Below are 21,145 nucleotides of genomic sequence, written 5' to 3'. Positions count from 1 at the left end.
TTCATTAATAAAAATAAATTAAATTTTATTAATATAATTTTATTCTTTTCTTAAAAAATTACATACCAAACAATGACTTTACATTTTAAATTTGGGAGAGTCATCACATTTTCTTTACATGTTTTTTCATCACATTCTTCACATAGTACATAACCCACTCTACAGTATTGATTAAAATAGTTTCAACATGTCTAATATATAAATCTAAACATTTTTGTACAAAAACATAACACTGATGGTAGGATGAGTGATGAAAATACATGCAAAAAATAAATTCATATTTTTAAATATCAATACATAACAAATTAAGTTTAAAAATAATTCCATATAAATAAATTGAAATTAAAATATGTATTTCATTTTTCTGAAAAATAATTTATACGAAATTTAAAAAAATCATCATCCTTATTTAGTCACAATGTTAAAAAGCATGACAATATTAAAAACACATGTTAATTAAAATTTAACATATCAAAAGAGAAATTTGTTTTATTTAAGACTTATTTATTTTAAAAAATAACTTATACTTATAAAATATTTGTTTAAATGTTTTATATAAAAAGTATTTTTTAATAATGACTTATTTTATTTTTTAATTGTAATACTATAAATAAGATATATTAATAAATTCACGAATAATAATAGTGTTAATAATAGCACTGTCATTGCATTATAAGGCAGTTAAAAAAATGCCATCTTAAGCGCTGTGGACAAAGTCGTCATTTTGTTAATGACCCTTCCCAAATCGGCCATTTTCATTATTGTTGTTTACACGACGTCGTTATATCTCTCTCTCCTTCCCAGCAACAGGTCTAACCAAAGCCTCAACCAGGCTCGGTAGACAGCAGTTTTTTCAGAGGAGAAACACTAGCAGGGAAGAGGAGGATGGGAACATCGGTGCAGGTAACGCCACTATGCGGAGTATACAACGAGAATCCACTATCCTACTTGGTCTCAATTGATGGCTTCAATTTCCTAATCGATTGCGGCTGGAACGACCACTTCGACCCATCTCTTCTTCAACCTCTATCTAGGTCCCTTCCTCTCTTGCTCCTTTCTTTCCATTTCATTTCAGTTTCCTTTTCAATCTTTAAAAACCCTAACACTCTATTATTTCAGGGTAGCTTCGACGATAGATGCAGTATTGTTGTCGCATTCCGATACGCTTCACCTAGGCGCATTACCCTATGCCATGAAACAGCTCGGCCTCTCGGCTCCAGTGTATTCTACTGAGCCAGTCTACCGATTAGGTCTTCTAACTATGTATGATCAGTATCTCTCTCGAAAGGTAAATATATTTTTTTTCTTTCAAAAGAGTTTCTATTCAGATTGATACTCATTTTGTTTCCCATTTTGACGTGTTTCGTCACTGCTTTGGCAGGCTGTTTCGGAGTTCGATTTGTTTACTTTGGATGATATTGACTCTGCTTTTCAGAATTTTACCAGGCTAACTTACTCTCAGAATCATCATCTTTCGGGTTTGTATATCAGTTAGCTTTTAGAGTAATCAAAATCCTTCCGAAAAAAAAAAAAAACTTATGAGTCTGCTTTAAGTAACAGGAAAAGGAGAGGGGATTGTGATTGCTCCTCATGTGGCCGGACATCTCTTAGGAGGTACTGTTTGGAAGATAACCAAGGATGGTGAGGATGTAGTATATGCTGTTGACTTCAATCACCGTAAAGAAAGGTAAATGAGGTTGTGAGCAAATTATGGAAGTGCTCCTATTTCTGCTTTAGTTAACCTTTATCTGAGAAACAAGAGTTTGTCAACTGTTTTTTTATTAATGTTTTTATTAGGCATTTGAATGGAACTGTTCTGGAATCATTTGTCCGACCTGCTGTTCTCATAACTGATGCCTATAATGCTTTGAGTAATCAGCCTCCTAGACAGCAAAGAGACAAAGAATTTCTAGGTATTTGTGGTTTACATGATTACCATCTCTCACCATCAACAACTTTTTTATGTAGCTTCCGAGACATGGTTAGTTGGTTACACTCACGACTAATGAGGATTGTAAATACCTAATGTTATTTTACTGTAATTGATGTAGAGAAGACTATTTTAAAGACTCTTGAAGCGGGTGGAAATGTATTACTTCCAGTTGATAGTGCTGGGCGAGTGTTGGAGCTTATCTTAATATTGGAACAGGTTGCATCTTCCTAGTTTTCGATAGCCATATTTCATTGTACTGGTCTAATTTTTATGCAAAATTGCAGTTTTGGGCACAAAGTCTATTGAACTATCCCATATTCTTTCTCACATATGTGTCATCAAGTACCATTGACTATGTCAAAAGTTTCTTAGAGTGGATGAGTGATTCAATAGCAAAGTCTTTTGAAACTTCTCGTGACAATGCTTTCCTTCTAAAGTAAGTGCTTTTTAAATATATTTTTTTATGTTATCTTTGTGCTCCATAAATCAAGTTGTAAATATTGCCATGCTGCCTTGGATTTTTATCACTATAATGTAGATACACTGATACACATGATTTATATGATATGTGCTTACTAATTATTTTTTTTCCAAAACTTGCAGGCATGTGACACTTCTAATCAACAAGAGTGAACTTGACAATGCTCCAAATGGTCCAAAGGTGATTTCCTGCTATGCTCAAGATTAAATTATCTTTCTATGTTTAAGGCATTAGCATTGGCAAGTTGACTTTACATGTCTGCTTTAGGTTGTTCTAGCATCCATGGCCAGTTTGGAAGCAGGTTTTTCCCATGACATATTTGTTGAATGGGCAGCAGATGCTAAGAACCAAGTGCTTTTCACAGAAAGAGGCCAAGTATGTTTCTCTTGTCCTACATAGTGTGTGCATTAAGCATTTTATTTTTTCAGTTAATTCCTTGTTTGGATTCATGTGCAAAACTGATAAATCAGTTTCGTAATGACTGTTGTGAACCTAAAGTTGATTGACTTTATAGGATTCTGCGTATTATGCTTAAAGCCGAAAGTTTATGCTTTCACTATCATTATCAAATGTAGTTTTCAAACTAGTAGTACTGCTAAAGCTAGAAATATGATTGTTTGATTTGAATGATTTATACTTTATTGAATGGGAGTCTTCATCATATTTGTTGGGGTCAAGGAAGAAAGAAAGATGAAGAAAATGGATGCACGGTTTTCTCGTTTAGATTTCATCCCATTTTGGTTTGCATGCTAGGCCACCGTCACTACTGCTTCTAAGGCTCAAGCATGAAGATGTATTTTCTGTTTTTGATGTACCACGTGTATGTGCTTACAGTTTGTCCTGTTAACACAGTTCGGCTCCTTAGCTCGTATGCTTCAGGCTGATCCACCTCCAAAGGCTGTTAAAGTTACCATGTCAAGGAGGGTTCCTTTGGTTGGGGATGAGCTAATTGCTTATGAAGAAGAGCAAAAGCGATTGAAAAAGGAGGAGGAACTGAAAGCTAGCATGATCAAAGAGGAAGAATTAAAGGCATCTCTTGGACCCGATAGCAATACAAGTGATCCAATGGTCATTGATGCTAGCAATAACCGTGCTTCCCTAGAAGGTATTCCTCTAATTTTCTTCTAGTTTCTGATAAACCATCATTACTGTCGGTTATCATGCGAAACAATAATATTTAGTTTCTGTGCATTGTATCATTCCTCTAGTTCACCACTGAGTGATTATAACCCTGCAGCAGTTGGTTCACATGGGACTGGATACCGGGACATATTCATTGATGGATTTGTTCCTCCATCCACTAGCGTTGCACCAATGTTCCCATTTTATGAAAATACAACCGAGTGGGACGATTTTGGTGAAGTCATAAATCCCGATGACTATGTAACTAAGGATGATGACATGGACCAGGCAGCTATGCATGTAAGTGTTGGATGCAAAACATTAGCTTCCTTGATTGTTATATTTGTGCTATATGTCAGCAATTTTCTTCATTATTTATTTCATTTTTTGCATATCATAAGGTATGTTTTCTGGTTTAGATTTAAAAAGAAAAAAAACCTGCCTTATATGAATTATTGAAATGGAATGTGAGGTCATGCAGTGTTGATTGTTAAAAATAATAATTGTAAACAATTTAATGTTTAATTATATCATGTCAACATCTATTTGCCATATGGCGAAAAAAAAAAAAAAGGCCAAATGCATAATTTGCCCCCTAATCTTTTCATGAGAAGTCATTTTACTCCCCAAAACTTTATTTTTATCCTATTTACTCCTTTAACTTTTAAATTTTGAATAATTTAATATCTATAAAATGAGAGAATATACATATCACCCCTTCAACTTTTAATTATTAAATAACTTAATCCCTATGATATAGTAGTGTGTGAATTAATCCCTATGATATAGTAGTGTGTGAATATCACGTACCAAAGATTAAATTATTTCACCATTTGAAAGCTGCACGAGTAAATGGGACAGTTAAAGTTGAGGCGGTAAAATGAGAGGGTAAATTATGCATTTTGCCAAAAAAAAAAAAAACTATTTTGTTAGTTGTCAAAATCATAAACATGACATTTATATATATAGCAGAATATTGATTAAGGGAGCTAACAGTAAGAGTCTGAACTGGACAAGTCCTCAAATTACTAGGTATCTCCTGTTTGAGTGCTAGATTGCTTGTGAAAAAGCAAGAACAGACAATTGTGAGTTTGCTTGGTAGTGTAGAGGTCCTAATATGTGAAGATGACTAACACAGAGACATAGTTCCCCAGTTTAACCATTAAATAACGTACTAAAGTTCTGCTTCTGATGTTTATTCTTATGTATTCTCTCAAGTTACCTACTGGATCTCTATTTGAACATGTGAACTCTCTTTTGCTTTCCTATTTTTGCTATATGTTTTGCATATGTAATCTCTATAATGGATTGTACTCGAGTTGTTCCCAAGTTGAGTTCTGTCTACTTACCTTTTTTGATCATATGAATGGTTATTATGTTAGATAATAGTCTGTCTTTCATGTCAGGTTGGAGGAGATATTGATGGAAAACTTGATGAAGGATCTGCTAGTTTGATACTTGACACAAAGCCTTCAAAAGTAGTGTCCAATGAATTGACTGTAAGTTTGACTTCAGTCTATTTGTTAGTTCTCTTTGACTGGATGCAAGAAGTACTGTACTATTGCTTCTTTATCTTTTTCTTCTTTTTTTAAGCAACTTTTGATCAGTTGACCACGCTCCTTTGGTTCTACCACCTGCAGCTTTGGATAGTTTGAGATTTCGTATACCCTTGTTATAGATATATATGTTAAACACTGAAATGAACCTGGATTCCTGAGTATTATACTCCCAATGAGATAAAATAATGATGGGAAAGTTGGACGTAATCTTCCTTGTTCAAGGCTCATGTCCTCGATGTAACGACCCGGAAATCGAACCGCTACCGGCGCTAGGATTCAGACCGACTTAAGGTCGCCGGAACCCGTAGCAAGCCTACTATGCGTCCTGCGTACCTGATAAAATCCCATACATGTTCATACATTTTCATAAAAATTTAAACTTTTCGTATACCAAGCTCAACCTGTGCATGCACAATAAAATGTATACATAAAACCCACACTAAAGCCCTCATCAAATGCTCTAGTATGGTAAACATCACATGCCTCAAGCTTGGTTCAACATAACTTAACATTAAAACTTTTACATAAAGATCATGACAAACAGGGATATACAAAACATAAACTAGGGCAAAGTACAAATCTAATCCATTACATAGTACATGTCCACCACTATTCTATTGCATAAACTTATACCAGCCTCTAGCCGACTTCCCGAGCTATTCTTAACCCTGCAAACCTGGGGTTAGGGGAAAGGGATAAGCTACTAGAGCCTAGTGAGCAGAATATAAAAACAGTTTAATAAATATATGCTCTCATGAAATGCATCACAACACAAACAATACACATCAAGGATGGACTTGTCACCAGTAACCCCTTACATATTCCAAATAAATGCCCAGCCCTCGATGGAGCTCTTCAGAACTTCCTCTTAAACATAACATAACATATCCATAAATGCCAGGGGCGTAGAATGGGTAGCCTTGGTCTTTCTCTTATATAGTGCCAGGGCGCGTAGAATGGGCAGCCCTGGTCTTCCGTATCCGTCATAACATAACCTGCTCGAGGGCTAGTGAGTTATCCAATATCCATCCACAACAACAGCAAGTATGCAATGCATTATATTCGTGAATTCTAATGCAAGCAACCTATTACATAACATGGCATTCGTGATGCATGAACATGCTTAAAAAGTTTGATTACTTTAAAACAATAGATTAGTTTAATTCTACTCACCTCTGGCTGACGCTTGACTAAAACTGTAGCAGCTGGCTCACTGCTGGCCTCTACAGTCTCCCAGGTCCGATTCTACACATATGGACTCCCATGAGGGACCAAACATAGCTAAAACTTGACTCCATACAACTCCCCTAAAACATCACAAAACATGCATGTAAAACAAACAAAGGAAGGCTGGGCAGAGGACTTTCGGCGGCACCTTCGGCGGCCGAAGGTCCTCTACAGATCTGAAAGTCGGTGTCCTTTGGGGGCAGGTTCGGCGGCCAAAGGTCCTCCACAGATCTGAAAGTCAGGGACTTTCGGGGGCGGGTTCGGCGGCTGAAACTCCCTTACATATCCGAAAGTGCATGCTTTCGGGGGCAGGTTAGGCGGCCAAAAGGCTGCCTCCCATGTAGGTTCGGCGACCGAACCCTGCTTCGGCGGCCAAACCTGGGTTCTCCAGAATGGCAGAACCCGATTCTGCCTTATGCATTTTAGTCCCAAAACTCTCAAATCCTCACACCCTACTTCCCGCAATATGCATACTCATTCCAACATGCATAAGGGGTATAAACACTAGTCTAAACCCTATTAAACAACAACAAAACACAAGAGAGAGCATACATTCATCAAAACCCAACTCAAAGCCTATAACCTTGGATCTAGCCATAACATGCATTTTTAACCCTTAACCCTTTTTAAAACTTACTTAAAACATATAAAAAGACAAGGATTTACACTTACCTCTTGAAGATCTAAGGTAGATGCGACTCAAGCTTGGAGTTGAGGAGAAACGGTCTCCCAAACTTTAAAGTCTTTGATCCAAGCTCAAAACTTAAAAAACAAGCGAAAACTCATGAAAATTTGAAGGAAAAACATAAAATCATTAAAGGAAGGGCAAGAACTCACCTTTGCCCGAAAATGGAGAGAGAAACTCTCCCATTTTCGGACTGGAGGCCTCTTATAGGTGGTTGGCCAGACTACCTTCGGGGGCCGAAAGGAGAGCTCCCGCGGCCGAAAGGAGAGTTCCCGCGGCAGCACCATGTTCGGCGGCCGAACTCGGGCTTGTCCCTCAAAAACATTTTTCTTTCATTTTAAACCTTTAACTCAAACCCAAACAATAAAATCATGAAAAACATTTTGTAAAAACATATTTTACCCTTCTAAGAGGTTTCGGTATCTGAGATTCCGGATTCCAACGGAGATTCTGTCGGAAGGTTGAAATTCCGATGCCGGAGTCTAGCCGGGTATTACACTCGAGTCCAGTCAACACAGCCTATGCTAAGAAGTTTCTCTTCTAGTAGTTACAAAAAATGTTGGCTACAGTGATACCTTACTTATATTATTAGCTGCTGCAGTGGTTTTGTTGTGGATCTCGCAAATCATGTAACTGCAATTATAGATGTCCCAATATAACAGGTGAATTGTAGGGCTTTCTTTTCTGACTCCTTCAGTCACTTGTTTTGTGGGACTTTTTCCTTAAAGGAAGACAGAAAAGGAGCATTCTCTTTGCGACCCTCACATGCAATAACAGCCCCATATTATCCTTATTAGTCATAACAAATGATTGCATATAATTTCATATGGCCAAGACAGTCCTATGAATGCCAGATAATATGGGAGCATTTTGTAGATTCACACCTTCTTACCAACATTTTGGCTATTTTTGTATAACATGTTGATATATCTGGAGATTTAGATTGTCTGATATTTTAGGATTGTTCTTTTATTGATTCTGCTTGGATTTTGCCTCTGTTTCTTTGTTGTTCCACCACGAAACATGAAGTGGCTTGGCAGATTGAATTCTGGATTTAGAACTTGTATTCTTGACAAATCATTCCTAGTTTGGATTAGTCATATCTTTTATCCATTTTGCAGTTGACTGAATGTGTTCTTCAATGGTGATCAGGTTCAAGTGAAGTGTTCATTGGTTTATATAGACTATGAAGGTCGTTCTGATGGACGGTCAATTAAATCAATTCTCGCCCATGTGGCTCCTCTGAAGCTTGTAAGAAGCTTTTTATGATTATGAATGCATTGGATAGTGTTCTTCATCTAATTACTGACTTTGGATAATGTTGTTCCTTGGAGATAATATTTTGTTACTTAGCATGTTTTTCATGATGTTCAGGCTTTTGCTTGTGCTATCATGAACATGATAATTACTTCCTCATAGATGGTACAATATCCAGTGGCCATGTGTTTGTAGCCTTGAGAAATGTCTCAATGGTTTTGTGGAGAATTCTTTTTCTTACTTGTCCTTTTTGGGGAGTTTCAATTATCTTTGAAATGTCCTTAGAGGGTTTTGGGGTTTTTTGCCAAATAAGGGTAAAAAAAATTCTTAAACTTTAGTTTAGAAAAAATTATTTCCTAGGTCAGGGCGAATTTGAAATTTACTGTACTTTAAAAGTGTAGCAAAGCTTACCGCACTTGAAACTTACTGCACTTTTAAAGTGCGGTAGAGTTTTTTTTTTTTTTTTTTAAGTCAACTGCCACACTTTATAAGTATAGTAGTTTGATAAACAAAAAAAAATATAATGTGCGGTAAAGTATATTATATATATATATATATATATGAAAAATTGATTTACACTTTGACCCTTGAAAGTTTAATAAAATTTACAACTTAATCTATATTTTTTAAATAATAAATAATTAAATTTTTAAAATTTTATTTTATTAATAAAATATACATTCTCTAAAATTTACTATTAATCATAAAAAGGTAAGTAAATTCTAAACTCATAACCTTAATTTTCTTAATTTTTAATATATATTAATATATTTTATTTCAGTCTTATATTAAATGTTTTTTCACTATATAAGCCCCACATTTTTAACATTTAAATTTTATAATCTCTGATTTATTTCAAGATATTTTATTATAGTATTGTATTAAATATTGTTTTTAGCTCTATTAAGGTAAGTAAATTTGATACAACTCAAGGAATTATTTTTTATAAAATTTATATAATTTTTTAAAATATATTGCAATAAACATATGTATAAAATAAAAATAAAAATAAAATACAGACACTTAAATTAAATTATTTATATTTATATAATAAAAAAATATTTAATACAAATACTTAAATTAAATTGTTTATATTAACATGATAAAAAATATTTAATGGAATATTGTTATAATATGTGAAAGAATTTTATTTTGTTAATAGAACAGTTATTTCATTAAAATTTATTGATAGATTATAATAATTTAGTCATTTGAATTTTATTTTTTATAACAGTTTAGCTCTTATATTTAAAAAAATTATATAAATTTTATAAAAGCAATTGTTACCTTAATAGTGTTGGAAAAATTATTAATATAAGCCTACAATAAAATATCTTTGCATAAATTAAATATTAATAAATTAGATGTTAAGAGTTTAGGTTTATTTAGTGAAAAAAATATTTAATATAAAACTGCTATAAATATCTTAATATAAGTTATAAATTAGAAAATTTATGGTTTAAAGGTTTTGGGGTTTATTTAGCAGAGAAAATATTTAAGATAAGATTACCATAAAATATTTTGATATGTATTGAAAATTGAGAAAATTAGAGTTTGTCGGATGACTAATAGTAAATTTTAGAAAATGCGTATTTATTAATAAAATAAAATTTTAAGAATTTAATTATTTATTATTTAAAAAGTATAAATTAAATTGTTAATTTTATTAAATTTTTAAAGATCATAGTGTAAATTAAATTTTTATATATATATAAAATACCTTATCGCACATTATATATATTTTTTTGTTTTTAATTTTTTTTATTAACTACTGCACTTTATACATGTGGTAGTTGACTTTTTTTTTAAAAAAAAAGGGTGAAGTAAGCTTTAGTGCGGTAAACCTCAAATTTGCTTTGGTCTGGGAAATAATTTTTTCCAGACCAGGATTTAAGAATTTTTTTTTTTTAAATTTTTTTTACCCTTGTTGGGCAAAAAGCCCAGGGTTTTGCATCCACCTAGTCCTCATTTAGTAGATCTCTGATGATCCAGTTCTTACTAGCTTAGTTTTCCCTCTCCAGTACTTTACTGTGATAAGATGCTTTTCTCAAACAAAATTAACCACGTTGTGTATTTTCTTTCTCACAGGTTTTGGTGCATGGATCAGCCGAGTCCACAGAACATCTGAAGCAGCACTGCTTAAAACACGTCTGTCCTCAAGTTTTTGCTCCTCAAATTGAGGAGACCATTGATGTTACCTCTGATTTGTGTGCTTACAAGGTACACTGCCAGAAAACATTGATTTCAGTCTTATCCATAATTTTCAGATAGATGAGGACTAACTTTCTTCCCGTTTTATTGGATGAAGGTACAACTGTCTGAGAAGCTGATGAGTAATGTGCTATTTAAAAAGGTATCTTCTCAGTTGCATGAACAGTACACTACTGATATTCTAACATGCCTATTATCTCTGAACCATTGTTTCTTACTTTGCAATTTCAGTTGGGAGATTATGAAATTGCTTGGGTGGATGCTGAGGTGGGGAGAACAGAAAGTGGCACGTTGTCATTATTGCCCATCACAACTGCAGCCCCCCCACATAAATCTGTCCTTGTTGGTGATCTAAAAATGGCGGATTTCAAACAGTTCCTGGCTAGCAAGGGTGTCCAGGTACTTCTTTATTTCCCTCTTCCTTTTCACCACAAAGTAGTCTAGAGGATTTAGTTTGTATTTTTGTTCCCAAAATGATCTACATGCTATGATCTAGAGTCCTGACTGTAGGAAACTTATATTGGCAAAGATCAATGAGCTTATAAAAAAAGATGTTGCAACTTGTTCTATTCAGGTTGAATTTGCTGGTGGAGCATTACGATGTGGAGAGTATGTCACTCTTCGCAAAGTTGGGAATGTAAGCCAGAAGGTGAGCTTATTTCACTCCAATGATTTCTGTCGCCGCCACCTTTTGAAGATGGCAAATGAGCCATTGTGTGATTTATTATTCTTCTGAACGTATAATTGGGGATTTGCCTTTTTACATGGGGTTTGGACACCTCTCTTTGCATCTCTTCTAATTTTCATGGGATTTGCTTCTTATTTTGCTTGCATCTTTCTTCTTCTTAGGGTGGTGGTTCTGGCACTCAGCAAATTGTTATTGAAGGACCATTATGCGAAGACTACTATAAGATTCGGGAGTATCTCTATTCACAATTTTATTTGCTCTAATTGAGATTATATTATTGCATGGATGGATTTCGTTTGTTGTATAATTTTTATCCCCATTATGGTGTAAGTTGTACCTTTAATGTATTAACACTAGTTAATTCAGGTGTAGGATAGAATATGAAATTTTTATGTTTCTTGAAATCAATTCGAAATGAATCACTTTCTAGCAAAGTGATATGGGATGAACATGCTAAATTCAAGCAATCCTGTACAACCTTGTTTCTTGATTTATTCCCCTAAATTGTTTTCTTGATTATCAAATGTATTATATAAAATAATAAAAAAAATTCCCTCCCATAATCGATTGTGCCTAGGTTGAACTTGATTTTTTTTTTTTTCCCTTTCTTTTTCAAAATAATAAGAACACAATATACATCAAGTGAAGATATTTTTTTTCAAAGAAAAATGTTTTTCTATATATGTAGTAGACTTGACATTGCTTTTAAGACTTTCTTTTTTAAATAAATAAATTAATATTTAAAGATCATCTAGAATTAAATAAATAATATTATTTATACTTGCATGGAACTGCGGTTTATAGATTAAAAAGCGAACTTTTAGAAAGTATTGTTTTAAATATAAATTTTTATATTTCAATTTTAAATATTAATTATTATTTTTATATTTCAATTTAAAATATATAAAATTTCATTTCACGATTAATGTTTATTATATTCTAATGATTCATTAATAATAGAAGTTTTATATAGTTAATTTAATTTAATATTTTAATCTTTTTTTTTAATTTTCATCTATTGTTTGCCTGTATATCCGTATTTTAAAATGATTATTTATAAGTTATTATGTAATATACTATATATTAAAAAAATTATATATTTTAAACTTCTATTGACACATAAAATAATAAAAAAAACACAAATTGAAATTGAAAGTACATTATATATTTAGCTAATTTAAGCCTTTCAAATTTTATTATATTAAGACTGTTTCACGTAAAAAAAATTTTTTTTTTATATTTTTTTATATTTGAAATGTATGGAAAATTAGTAATTAAAAATATTTTTTTATCAAAAGAAAAAATTAAGTTATTTTACTTTTTTATATATTTTTTAATATTTGAAACGTTTAGAAATATTAGTAATTAAAAATATTTTTTATCAAAAAAAAAATTAAGTTATTTTACAAAATGACTCTTTTATTGAAAAGAGAAAGACAATTCACTGTAATTTGAGAATTTTATTGACACACACACACACACACACACATATATATATATATATATATATATTTATTTATTTATTTATCGCTATTTTTAAAATTTAATTAAAAATAAAAAATTATTTTTTAAAAAAATATTTTTATAGAAATATTTTCACATTTTTTAAAGAAAATATTTTTTAAATATAAATTATTTTTTAAAAATAAATAGAGTGTAAAATAAATTTAAAAATAAAATTATTCTCAATAAAAAATATATGCGAAAAATTAATTATAAGATTTAAATTATAAATAATTAAAAATATTTATTAATAAAAACCAATAATTTAAAGGAAAGGAAAATATAAAATTATTAATTTTAAAACTTTTACCGTATTAGGATAAACTTAAGTATAAATAATTTTTTTAATTTAATATATATTATATAGTTAGACTATAATGATTTTTAAAAAAATATATATTGATAATAATTTTATTAAATAGTAAATATTAATGAATAGAATAAAAATTTATTTGTTAATATCATATTTATAATATTTTGTTCATAATGATAAATTAATATATAATTTTTTAATTTTCATCTTATAATGTTTTTTTAAGAAAATTTAATGAGATATAAGTAACGTTCTAACAATTAGGCATTTTTATAATAGAACATCAAATTTAATTGGTTATGAAATATAAATATAAATAAATATATATTAATTAATATTAACGTGCCGCCATGTCATAGAAAACTAGCTTATAAAAAGCGACGGCACTCCACTGGAGTAAAACTGTGGAGCGAGTCGTTTTTAGGTAATGCCCTATCTTTATATGCCTTCTGATTCTCTGGTCCCTTCTGCACAACCCCGTTCTCCCTCTCTCTATCTCCCTGCATAACGCACAGACCTTCAAATCCCTAGCTCTACTGCAGCAGCACTCCTTCCCCTTGCCCTTGTGATTCTCTTTTTTTTTTTTTTTTTTTTTTTTTCCAAGAAAAGAAAACCGTTTAGCTTTCTTGCTTCCTACATTTCTTGACTGTCCCGGGGTTGAATGCAAGCTGGGTTTGATCGAAGATCTCCGTTTGATTACTGCTGGATCACTGAAGGTACTCTATTACTGATTTTTTTTAGTGTTGCATTTCATGCATTCGTTGATTTCTAGTTTGTATTAAATTTCTTAGTGATACTTGTCGTCCTGAGTAAGATTTGCTAATGTGTAATTCTTGTGTAGAAGGGAAGTTTCTCTGTAAGTTGGATATGAATGAAATTGCAAGATTCTTGATTCCTCTTTCTTCTATCTCTTTTTTCTTTATGGATCTTCCTTTCTTGTTGTTTCTTCTATTACTCAATTTACGTCCACACCGATGGCATCAGAGCTGATGATTCTTGGCCATCGGTTCTGCTGCAAATTCTTCTCGTCTTCCTCATTCTTGCATATAGGGTTCCTCTCTCTTTCTTTCTCTTTCTTGTTTTATTTCTTCTGTTGTCATTTTCTTTCACATTCTTGGTTGTATCAAGATTCATCTTCTTTTCCTCTCATCGTATCCCTAAGCACTTACCCATCTGATTGCACAAAATTTCTACCGTGGGTTATGTTCATCTCGCAGTCAACGAGAAATTGTCAGAATTAAATGGAAGAAGGGAAATGAGTCTTCGTCTCTGGTGTGAAGATATGTATACATTGGATCAATGTGGGTTACCATCATAAGTGGTGTTAAGATGAGGAGCTCATTGATGCTGTTGAATTCAGCAATGAAGATGAAAAGAAGATGATGTTAAAGACTTCTCCTGGTCCTGCCAGCTAAATAAAAAATTCAAGGAAGTTCTGATGAAATAAAAGAAAGCAATGAGGAAGAAATTGGGAAAAAGCATCAGATTTGGATGAAATTGTTGTTGAAGAACCTGCATTAGTTGAATTGAACTTCAGCAATTTTGATGAGTTGATGGTTAAAAGTAAGGAACTTTGGATTGTAGAGTTCTTTGCACCTTGATGTGGATTTTATAAAAAATTAGCTCTTAAGTGGCAGAAAGCTGCAAATAATTTGAGGTGAAGGTGAAGTTAAGCCACGTTGACTATGATGCTGACAAGTCTCTAATGAGCAGGCTGAATGTGCAAGAATTTCCCATAATCTTGGTGTGTGGTGTTGATAAAAACAATCCAATACCTTATGAAGGTACCAAAACTACCTCATAAATTGCATCATTTTCTGTACAGCATTTGAAATGTGTAAAAGAATCTGGTTGAAGTCAAAGGGCTTTGGTATTGAACTTATTCTTGAACAGAATCAAGTGCAAGATGAAACAGATGTTCGGTGGAAAGTCAATTTGTATTTGACTAGGCTAAATGCAAGAGAAGTGAAATTGTGCCTGCATGAATTTAGTTCAATTAGCAGAAGTTCCTTGGAGAGTTTCTTTAGGTCATCTTCCTCAAGGGCAAGAAATCTTGAGCGGGTGGTATTGTTATGTGTGGTTTTGAGCTAGAAAGCTTGATTCATCTCTCTTCTAGCTCTTTCTATCTCTGTTTTCTTTCTGGATTTTCCTGTCTTATTGTTTCTTCAATTATTAAATTTAGGTTCAAATCACGTAGTTTTATGGATTTGAATTTTGCAGTAACAGACCATTGTCTTTTCTCCTTTCTGCCTTTTTTTTCTTGATCACTTTATTGTATTAAGCATGAAGTGTGTTAGTCTATTTGTGTGCTCAAAACAAATATCAAGGTTCTGTTCATTTTCTATGATCTGTCAATTAGCTTATTATTGTTGGGTTCTTGATTTGTTAGAAGGAATAAAAAGGATGTCCTGATTCTTTCACTTTTGCCCTTTCTTCACTTAATATGCTGATATAGTATGTACTGGAGCATATTTATCAATCTTCATCAAAAAATAAATTAAGCTGGAAATCTAAATCATCTATACAAATACCATGATTCAAATTACAAATAATAATCGAAGAGAGCCTATTTGCTTGAGAATTAAGTTTATTTATTCTCACATTGCTTTGAACTCTTTTTTTCTTGCTGTTATTTACGTACTCAAGCACATTATGCATGTTTAGAATCATCCATACTATTGTACTGAAAGTTAATGATCGATGTTGCAGATGTCAATCCTGCACAGCAAGAAGCAACGTTACAACTGCCTTGACTTGGAGACAAGAATTTACAGCTGTATGCTCATCTGAATTCCCATCTTGCCCTTAACATTTAGCATATCCTCATCATTTGTCAGACAAATACTATTCAATTCTTTCACAGTTCAAAACTTACCTGTATGGATGCATGTAGATATTCCATCAGATCTAATGAATAACTTCTGACTTACCATGGTGAAAAGTCATCTAGTTATAGGTTTTAAGGTGGATACTCAGCACTCCGGACATTAATTTGTAAAATTAACTTGTTTGCTTTGATTTGCATCGTGAATGTCATTTCCTAAAAAATTTGCTAATTTTCCTGAGATTTGTTGCTATTTGTTGTGGGCTTCTTTCCAGAGGCATTTGACCCAGATTGGATGGACCAGGTTAGTAAAAGATTTGCATTTATGTTTATATAACAAGTTGGTTTATTGTGATTTTGTGCTGGACCCATGTTAATTGTTCTTGTAGTGGTCATGCTGATTTTAGTGTTCAAATATAACAGTATGAGAAAGTTGAAAAGATTGGTGAAGGAACATATGGAGTAGTATACAAGGCTCGCAATCGTGTAACCAATGAGACTATAGCTCTGAAGAAAATACGCTTGGAGCAGGAAGATGAAGGTGTTCCAAGCACCGCGATTAGAGAAATTTCTCTCTTGAAAGAGATGCAGCATGGGAACATTGTGAGGTATTTTGTACATATTGTTGGTCACATTAAGCTTTGGAGCATATTACTTATTTAACTTTTCTCTAAAGTACCTGTATTGGATAAGGTTACATGGACATAGGTATGACACTTTGACACTTCCATTTAGTGGGAAAATATATAAAACTTTGAAAAATAGGCAGCCAAACACCTGCCCTCATTCTTATATTGGTTATTTGGGTCATACCTTGCATCTCGGAAATTGCATGCATAGAGATTTTTGGGTGGTCGTCTCCCGGTTCATCTGGTGACTCTGATTCCTCCATTTCTAGCCAAAATAGTTTCTTGCATTGATGGTTAAAGGAATACGGCTCATCACACCTGTAGCATGATCCTTTAGCGCGTTGCTATGCCATTTCTGGTCTACTAAATTTTTTAATGAAAGGTGTAGAGACACTTCCTATGCTGGAGGTTGTTACTCTCAACCTCGAATTGCTGATGCCCTCAAAGCCATATTTGTCCCTTCCACCCCCATGGATGGTTTCTGGATTGCCTTCGTTTTTCAAGACCGACCAGCTCTGCTGTTTCCTCTCAAAAGTGCGAGCCAAGTTTATTGCGGCAGCTAAATTTTGTGGATTCTGCAATTCCACATCCAAGCGCACGGATTCAACCAACCCAGCATTGAAGAAATCTACTTGCTGGTTAACCCATACTGTCAATGCCCTTGCACGCAAAGGGTATTCAGGTACAAAGCACGCAAAGGGTTAAGGGTATCAGTGGCAAATGGAGAGAGAGTCTCCAGTTTGGGTATGTGTAGGTAGACCAAGAACTATTTGTTTCAGTTTTTATGTTATTCTCTTGAGCGGTAACCCTTTGCGTTCATTTGTTGGTAAGACAATTTTGCTCCCTGACATACTCCAGTGAGTGAGATAAAATTACATTTGGGGTTTAGTGGAATTTCTAATATGAAAGTCAATTATAAGTTTGTGTTCCTGGAAGTTTATAATGTAAGCAGATGATATTTCCATGAATCGAAATGATTAAGAAAATTATTTTCGCGACTGCTGTGTTTTTTTATTGTTTAATACCTAGTTTTTTCTGGCCTTTTTCCTTTGTGAATTATCAACATCATCAGATAATGGATTTTATATGCACTTGTTTTTTGTTCAACTTCCCAGATGCCCAATGCTCATCACTACAGCCATGAAATTTGATGCTGCTGACCAATATCTTCCCCCGCAGCCTCCGTGTTCATAATTTAACAAGTTATTTCATTCATGTTATGGTGGCAGGTTGCAGGATGTTGTGCACTGTGAGAAGCGACTATATTTGGTTTTTGAGTATCTGGACTTGGATTTGAAGAAGCACATGGATTCTTGTCCTGAATTTGCTAAGAATCCTCATCTGATAAAAGTAACTGAGAATTCATTATTTATTGACTTATTTATTTATTTTTCCTTGGACGTTCACACCCTCTTCCGTCTATAGCACTTCTTCCATATCTGGAAGAGCATGGGCAGTTTTTGGGTTTGATAATCCTTGAAAGTTATAATTGAGTTACCATCAAGTTTATGATGGGCCTAATATTAGAAAAAGAAAAGAAAATCTAAGCCTTCATATGCGTTTGCGATTTTGTCCTGTACTTTTAATTTTTAGCAAATTTTCTGATTTTTATTGCAATTTTGTCCATGGTCAAAATTAAAATAAAAATTAGTATTTTGATCCTTAAATTAAATAAGTATTATTTTTAATATTTCATTTTTCCCTCACCACCCTTGGATCCCCTTGCCTTTCCTAAGTGGTGCTCACATTGTCAACGTTAGGATCACTCAGGGCATAAATAAAGCTGGTTATAGAGGCAACTACGGGTAACCAGAGGAGTTGTGCATTTTCAAGCATACAAAGGATGATAATGTGTGTAGTTTCAAGCTAATTCACATGATGTGACTGAATATGCTGTTTGCATGTCCGCTTTTGAAGGGGGTGGAGATCAGCTAATTCACATGATGTGAGCACTCCTTCTGTGCTCTTTGCTGAGAGGTGATGGAAACTTTTGAAGTCCCTCGTTTTACTAACCTTTTGGGTTCTTGTCCTTTAAGTTTTATTTTTTTTATTAGGAAGGAAATTTGGATGGTTTGCATGTGATTGTTTGAATTTCAAGGCTCAAGTATGATGGTGATAAATGGCGGTGATGGAGAGGGATGAGTGAGAGGAAAGTGGATGGGGGAGGGGCACTAGTGGATAGAGGGAGAGAGCATGGTGAGAGAGAAGGAAAGATTAAGAATATTTAAAATAACATTTTTATTCAAAATTGACCAGGGGAAATTGCAAGTAAAGGTTAAACTTGGTAAAAACTTACTATAATTAAAGGGAATGGAGAAGATGAAAAAATACATGAAGATTTGGATATAATATATACATATATCATAAGCATAAATGAATTTGTAAACTATTTTTTCTAAAGCCTGATAGAAACCAAGATTTGTCACCTGTGCATGCAGCAGTTCTTGTGCATCTTTTGTATTTATATCTAATGGTTGTATTATGTGTTTGTGTTCCTTCTTTGTGGGTTTCTATTACCGTTAACCATTATTGCCTTTTAGGTTAGCTTGCCTTAGCATTTTTCTCTATCTCTTTATGCAGCAATTCCTTTATCAAATTCTTCGTGGCATTGCCTACTGCCATTCTCATAGAGTTCTTCATCGAGATTTGAAACCCCAAAATCTGCTTATAGACCGCCGGACCAATGTGCTAAAGCTTGCAGATTTTGGATTGGCCAGAGCATTTGGTATTCCTGTTAGGACATTTACACATGAGGTATCAATCACACCAGTGTTATTATGTTGTTTTAAAACTGAGAATCAAGATCTCTAAACATTGTAAAAAGATGCAAAGCACCAAATATTGTGAAAAAAGATCTGTATAAAACACACACTGTACTTTGACTAGTCTAAGGTTCTCTCTCTTCTCATAGTATTGGAGAACTTCAATGAGCATGGAATTTTAGCTGGATCCATTGAAAGAAGAGAAAAGGGTAAAACAAAATAGAGACTCTTACAGTCTTCACTGTCTATTTGCTTGAATGTGGCTTCCCCATCATAGGAGTGCTTTGGGCCTACACTTTGACTTGTCAAATTGATAACCCTTTCATAATCCAGATAATCAGATACTAAAATATGGCCGTTCCAAGGTATTTTGTTGTTTTCACTGAAATTTATAGAACAAATTCTTGAGAGCTGGACAACAGAAATTAGCAAAGAGCACTGTCAGTGACTAACATTTACAAATCTTTGGTAATTCCTGATTCTGGATTTTTCGCTGAATCAACTCTCTAGGTGGTAACTCTGTGGTATAGAGCACCAGAAATTCTGCTTGGAGCTCGACATTACTCAACCCCTGTTGATGTGTGGTCGGTTGGATGTATATTTTCTGAGATGGTTAACCGGCAGCCATTATTCCCTGGGGACTCTGAGATTGATGAACTATTCAAGATTTTCAGGTGCTATATCTTCTCAACAACTCTCTGGTTTCCTTGATATATATGATTATATTGTGCATTTATTGTTTGGCTACCCATGATTAATCTATTTTCTGTGTTTGTCTGGTCGGTTACTCTTGGTTTCCTTTACAAAATGTTACCAAACGTGTTTAACTGAACATTCTACCGTTTAATATTGATTTCACATGCAGAGTCTTGGGAACTCCAAATGAGGACACATGGCCTGGGGTGACTTCTTTGCCTGACTTCAAGTCTGCCTTCCCCAAGTGGCCGTCTAAGGTCTTATTCTTTGCTTATGATGTTGTGCTATTTTAAGGTTTTTCTCTTTTCATAGGTTATTTTCTTGACAACTCTTAAGCACGTTTACATTGCAGGACTTGGCAACTATAGTTCCGACTCTTGAACCAGCTGGGGTTGACCTTCTTAGTGTACGTTTAAATTTTATTGTTGTGCATCATAATGAAAATCTCTCTCTCAAAACTAGAATCGGATTTCAATGTGCTACATGCTTCAACAAACAGTTCTATAGAGGGAAGGTTGAGGGTATTTTTAGTGCTGGGGAAGGTTGAGGGTATTTCTAGGGCTGGGGTTTGACTAATGCTAAGGTTTTATTATGTTAACAAAATAGTCATTTTATTAAAATTTACTATTATACATTCAATTTAGTCAATCGAATTTTACTTTTTTTATGACAAGACAAACAGTAAATTTAGTAGAATCATTAGTTTGTATTATTAAAAGAAGTAGTGATTAAGTTGTAAGTTTTGCTGAATCAAACACAATTGCCCATTGTGGTGAATCACTGAGGGACTAATTCTACGAAACTTTTAAATCTATATTGCAATTTGTGTCCTCGCAATTGCTTAATATATGTGCTGTTTAACATGACAGAAAATGCTCTGCTTGGATCCCAGCAAAAGGATTACAGCCCGAAGTGCTCTTGAGCATGAATACTTCAAGGACATTGATTTCCTTCCCTAGTACCCTTTTCTCATTAGTAATTACACAATATATACATATGTCGTTGTATAGCGCTTGATGGATTTTGATTGTTTTGCTCTTTCAATTTTCTTGGCTTTGAACTGATTAATTTTCTTGGGATCTTCTAGAATCTGTCGTCTCTTGAGCTCTTTATTATAAACGATAAAGACAGGGTTGGGATTTTCGTACTTTTTCCGGTTTGCTTGTAGTGAACCTTGCCATTTGCTTTATTAAAAATATTTTCCGTCCTCTTTTTTTTTCTCATTAATTTTTTTTTCTGTGCTGGTTCACTTTGG

General features: G+C 33.5%; 2 protein-coding genes across 7 annotated transcripts; both read left to right on the top strand.

The window, feature by feature from the left end:
- The first annotated feature begins 790 nt into the window (after positions 1–790).
- LOC110600371 (cleavage and polyadenylation specificity factor subunit 2) lies at positions 791–11,682 on the top strand. 2 transcript variants are annotated; one of them, XM_021737228.2, is made up of 18 exons: positions 791–1,034; positions 1,120–1,288; positions 1,382–1,478; positions 1,561–1,687; positions 1,798–1,913; positions 2,052–2,149; positions 2,218–2,369; positions 2,537–2,594; positions 2,682–2,789; positions 3,267–3,519; positions 3,655–3,836; positions 4,943–5,035; positions 8,160–8,258; positions 10,353–10,484; positions 10,573–10,617; positions 10,707–10,874; positions 11,050–11,124; positions 11,325–11,682. In XM_021737228.2, exons 1-18 carry the CDS (start codon positions 886–888, stop codon positions 11,424–11,426), a joined length of 2,223 nt encoding a protein of 740 aa, XP_021592920.1. In that variant the 5' UTR covers positions 791–885; the 3' UTR covers positions 11,427–11,682. The 2 variants fall into 2 exon arrangements, with proteins under 2 accessions (XP_021592920.1, XP_021592912.1); XM_021737220.2 differs by having other exon boundaries at positions 3,652–3,836.
- Positions 11,683–13,372: 1,690 nt separating this feature from the next.
- On the top strand, positions 13,373–21,113 carry LOC110600336 (cell division control protein 2 homolog). 5 transcript variants are annotated; one of them, XM_021737207.2, is made up of 11 exons: positions 13,373–13,695; positions 15,689–15,755; positions 16,079–16,107; positions 16,227–16,411; positions 16,815–17,176; positions 17,662–17,782; positions 19,013–19,186; positions 19,705–19,868; positions 20,060–20,147; positions 20,243–20,296; positions 20,760–21,113. In XM_021737207.2, the coding sequence occupies exons 5-11, from the start codon at positions 17,088–17,090 to the stop codon at positions 20,847–20,849; spliced, it is 780 nt and encodes a 259-aa protein (XP_021592899.1). In that variant the 5' UTR covers positions 13,373–13,695; positions 15,689–15,755; positions 16,079–16,107; positions 16,227–16,411; positions 16,815–17,087; the 3' UTR covers positions 20,850–21,113. The 5 variants fall into 5 exon arrangements, with proteins under 5 accessions (XP_021592899.1, XP_043813786.1, XP_021592884.1 ...); XM_043957851.1 differs by lacking the exon at positions 16,815–17,176 and adding an exon at positions 15,843–15,943; XM_021737192.2 differs by lacking the exon at positions 16,815–17,176 and adding an exon at positions 14,197–14,763.
- Positions 21,114–21,145: the final 32 nt, after the last annotated feature.

The sequence above is a fragment of the Manihot esculenta genome, chromosome 1 (genome assembly GCF_001659605.2).
Source record: "Manihot esculenta cultivar AM560-2 chromosome 1, M.esculenta_v8, whole genome shotgun sequence".
Taxonomy (NCBI): domain Eukaryota; kingdom Viridiplantae; phylum Streptophyta; class Magnoliopsida; order Malpighiales; family Euphorbiaceae; genus Manihot; species Manihot esculenta.
This window is presented reverse-complemented; position numbering and strand designations above follow the sequence as displayed.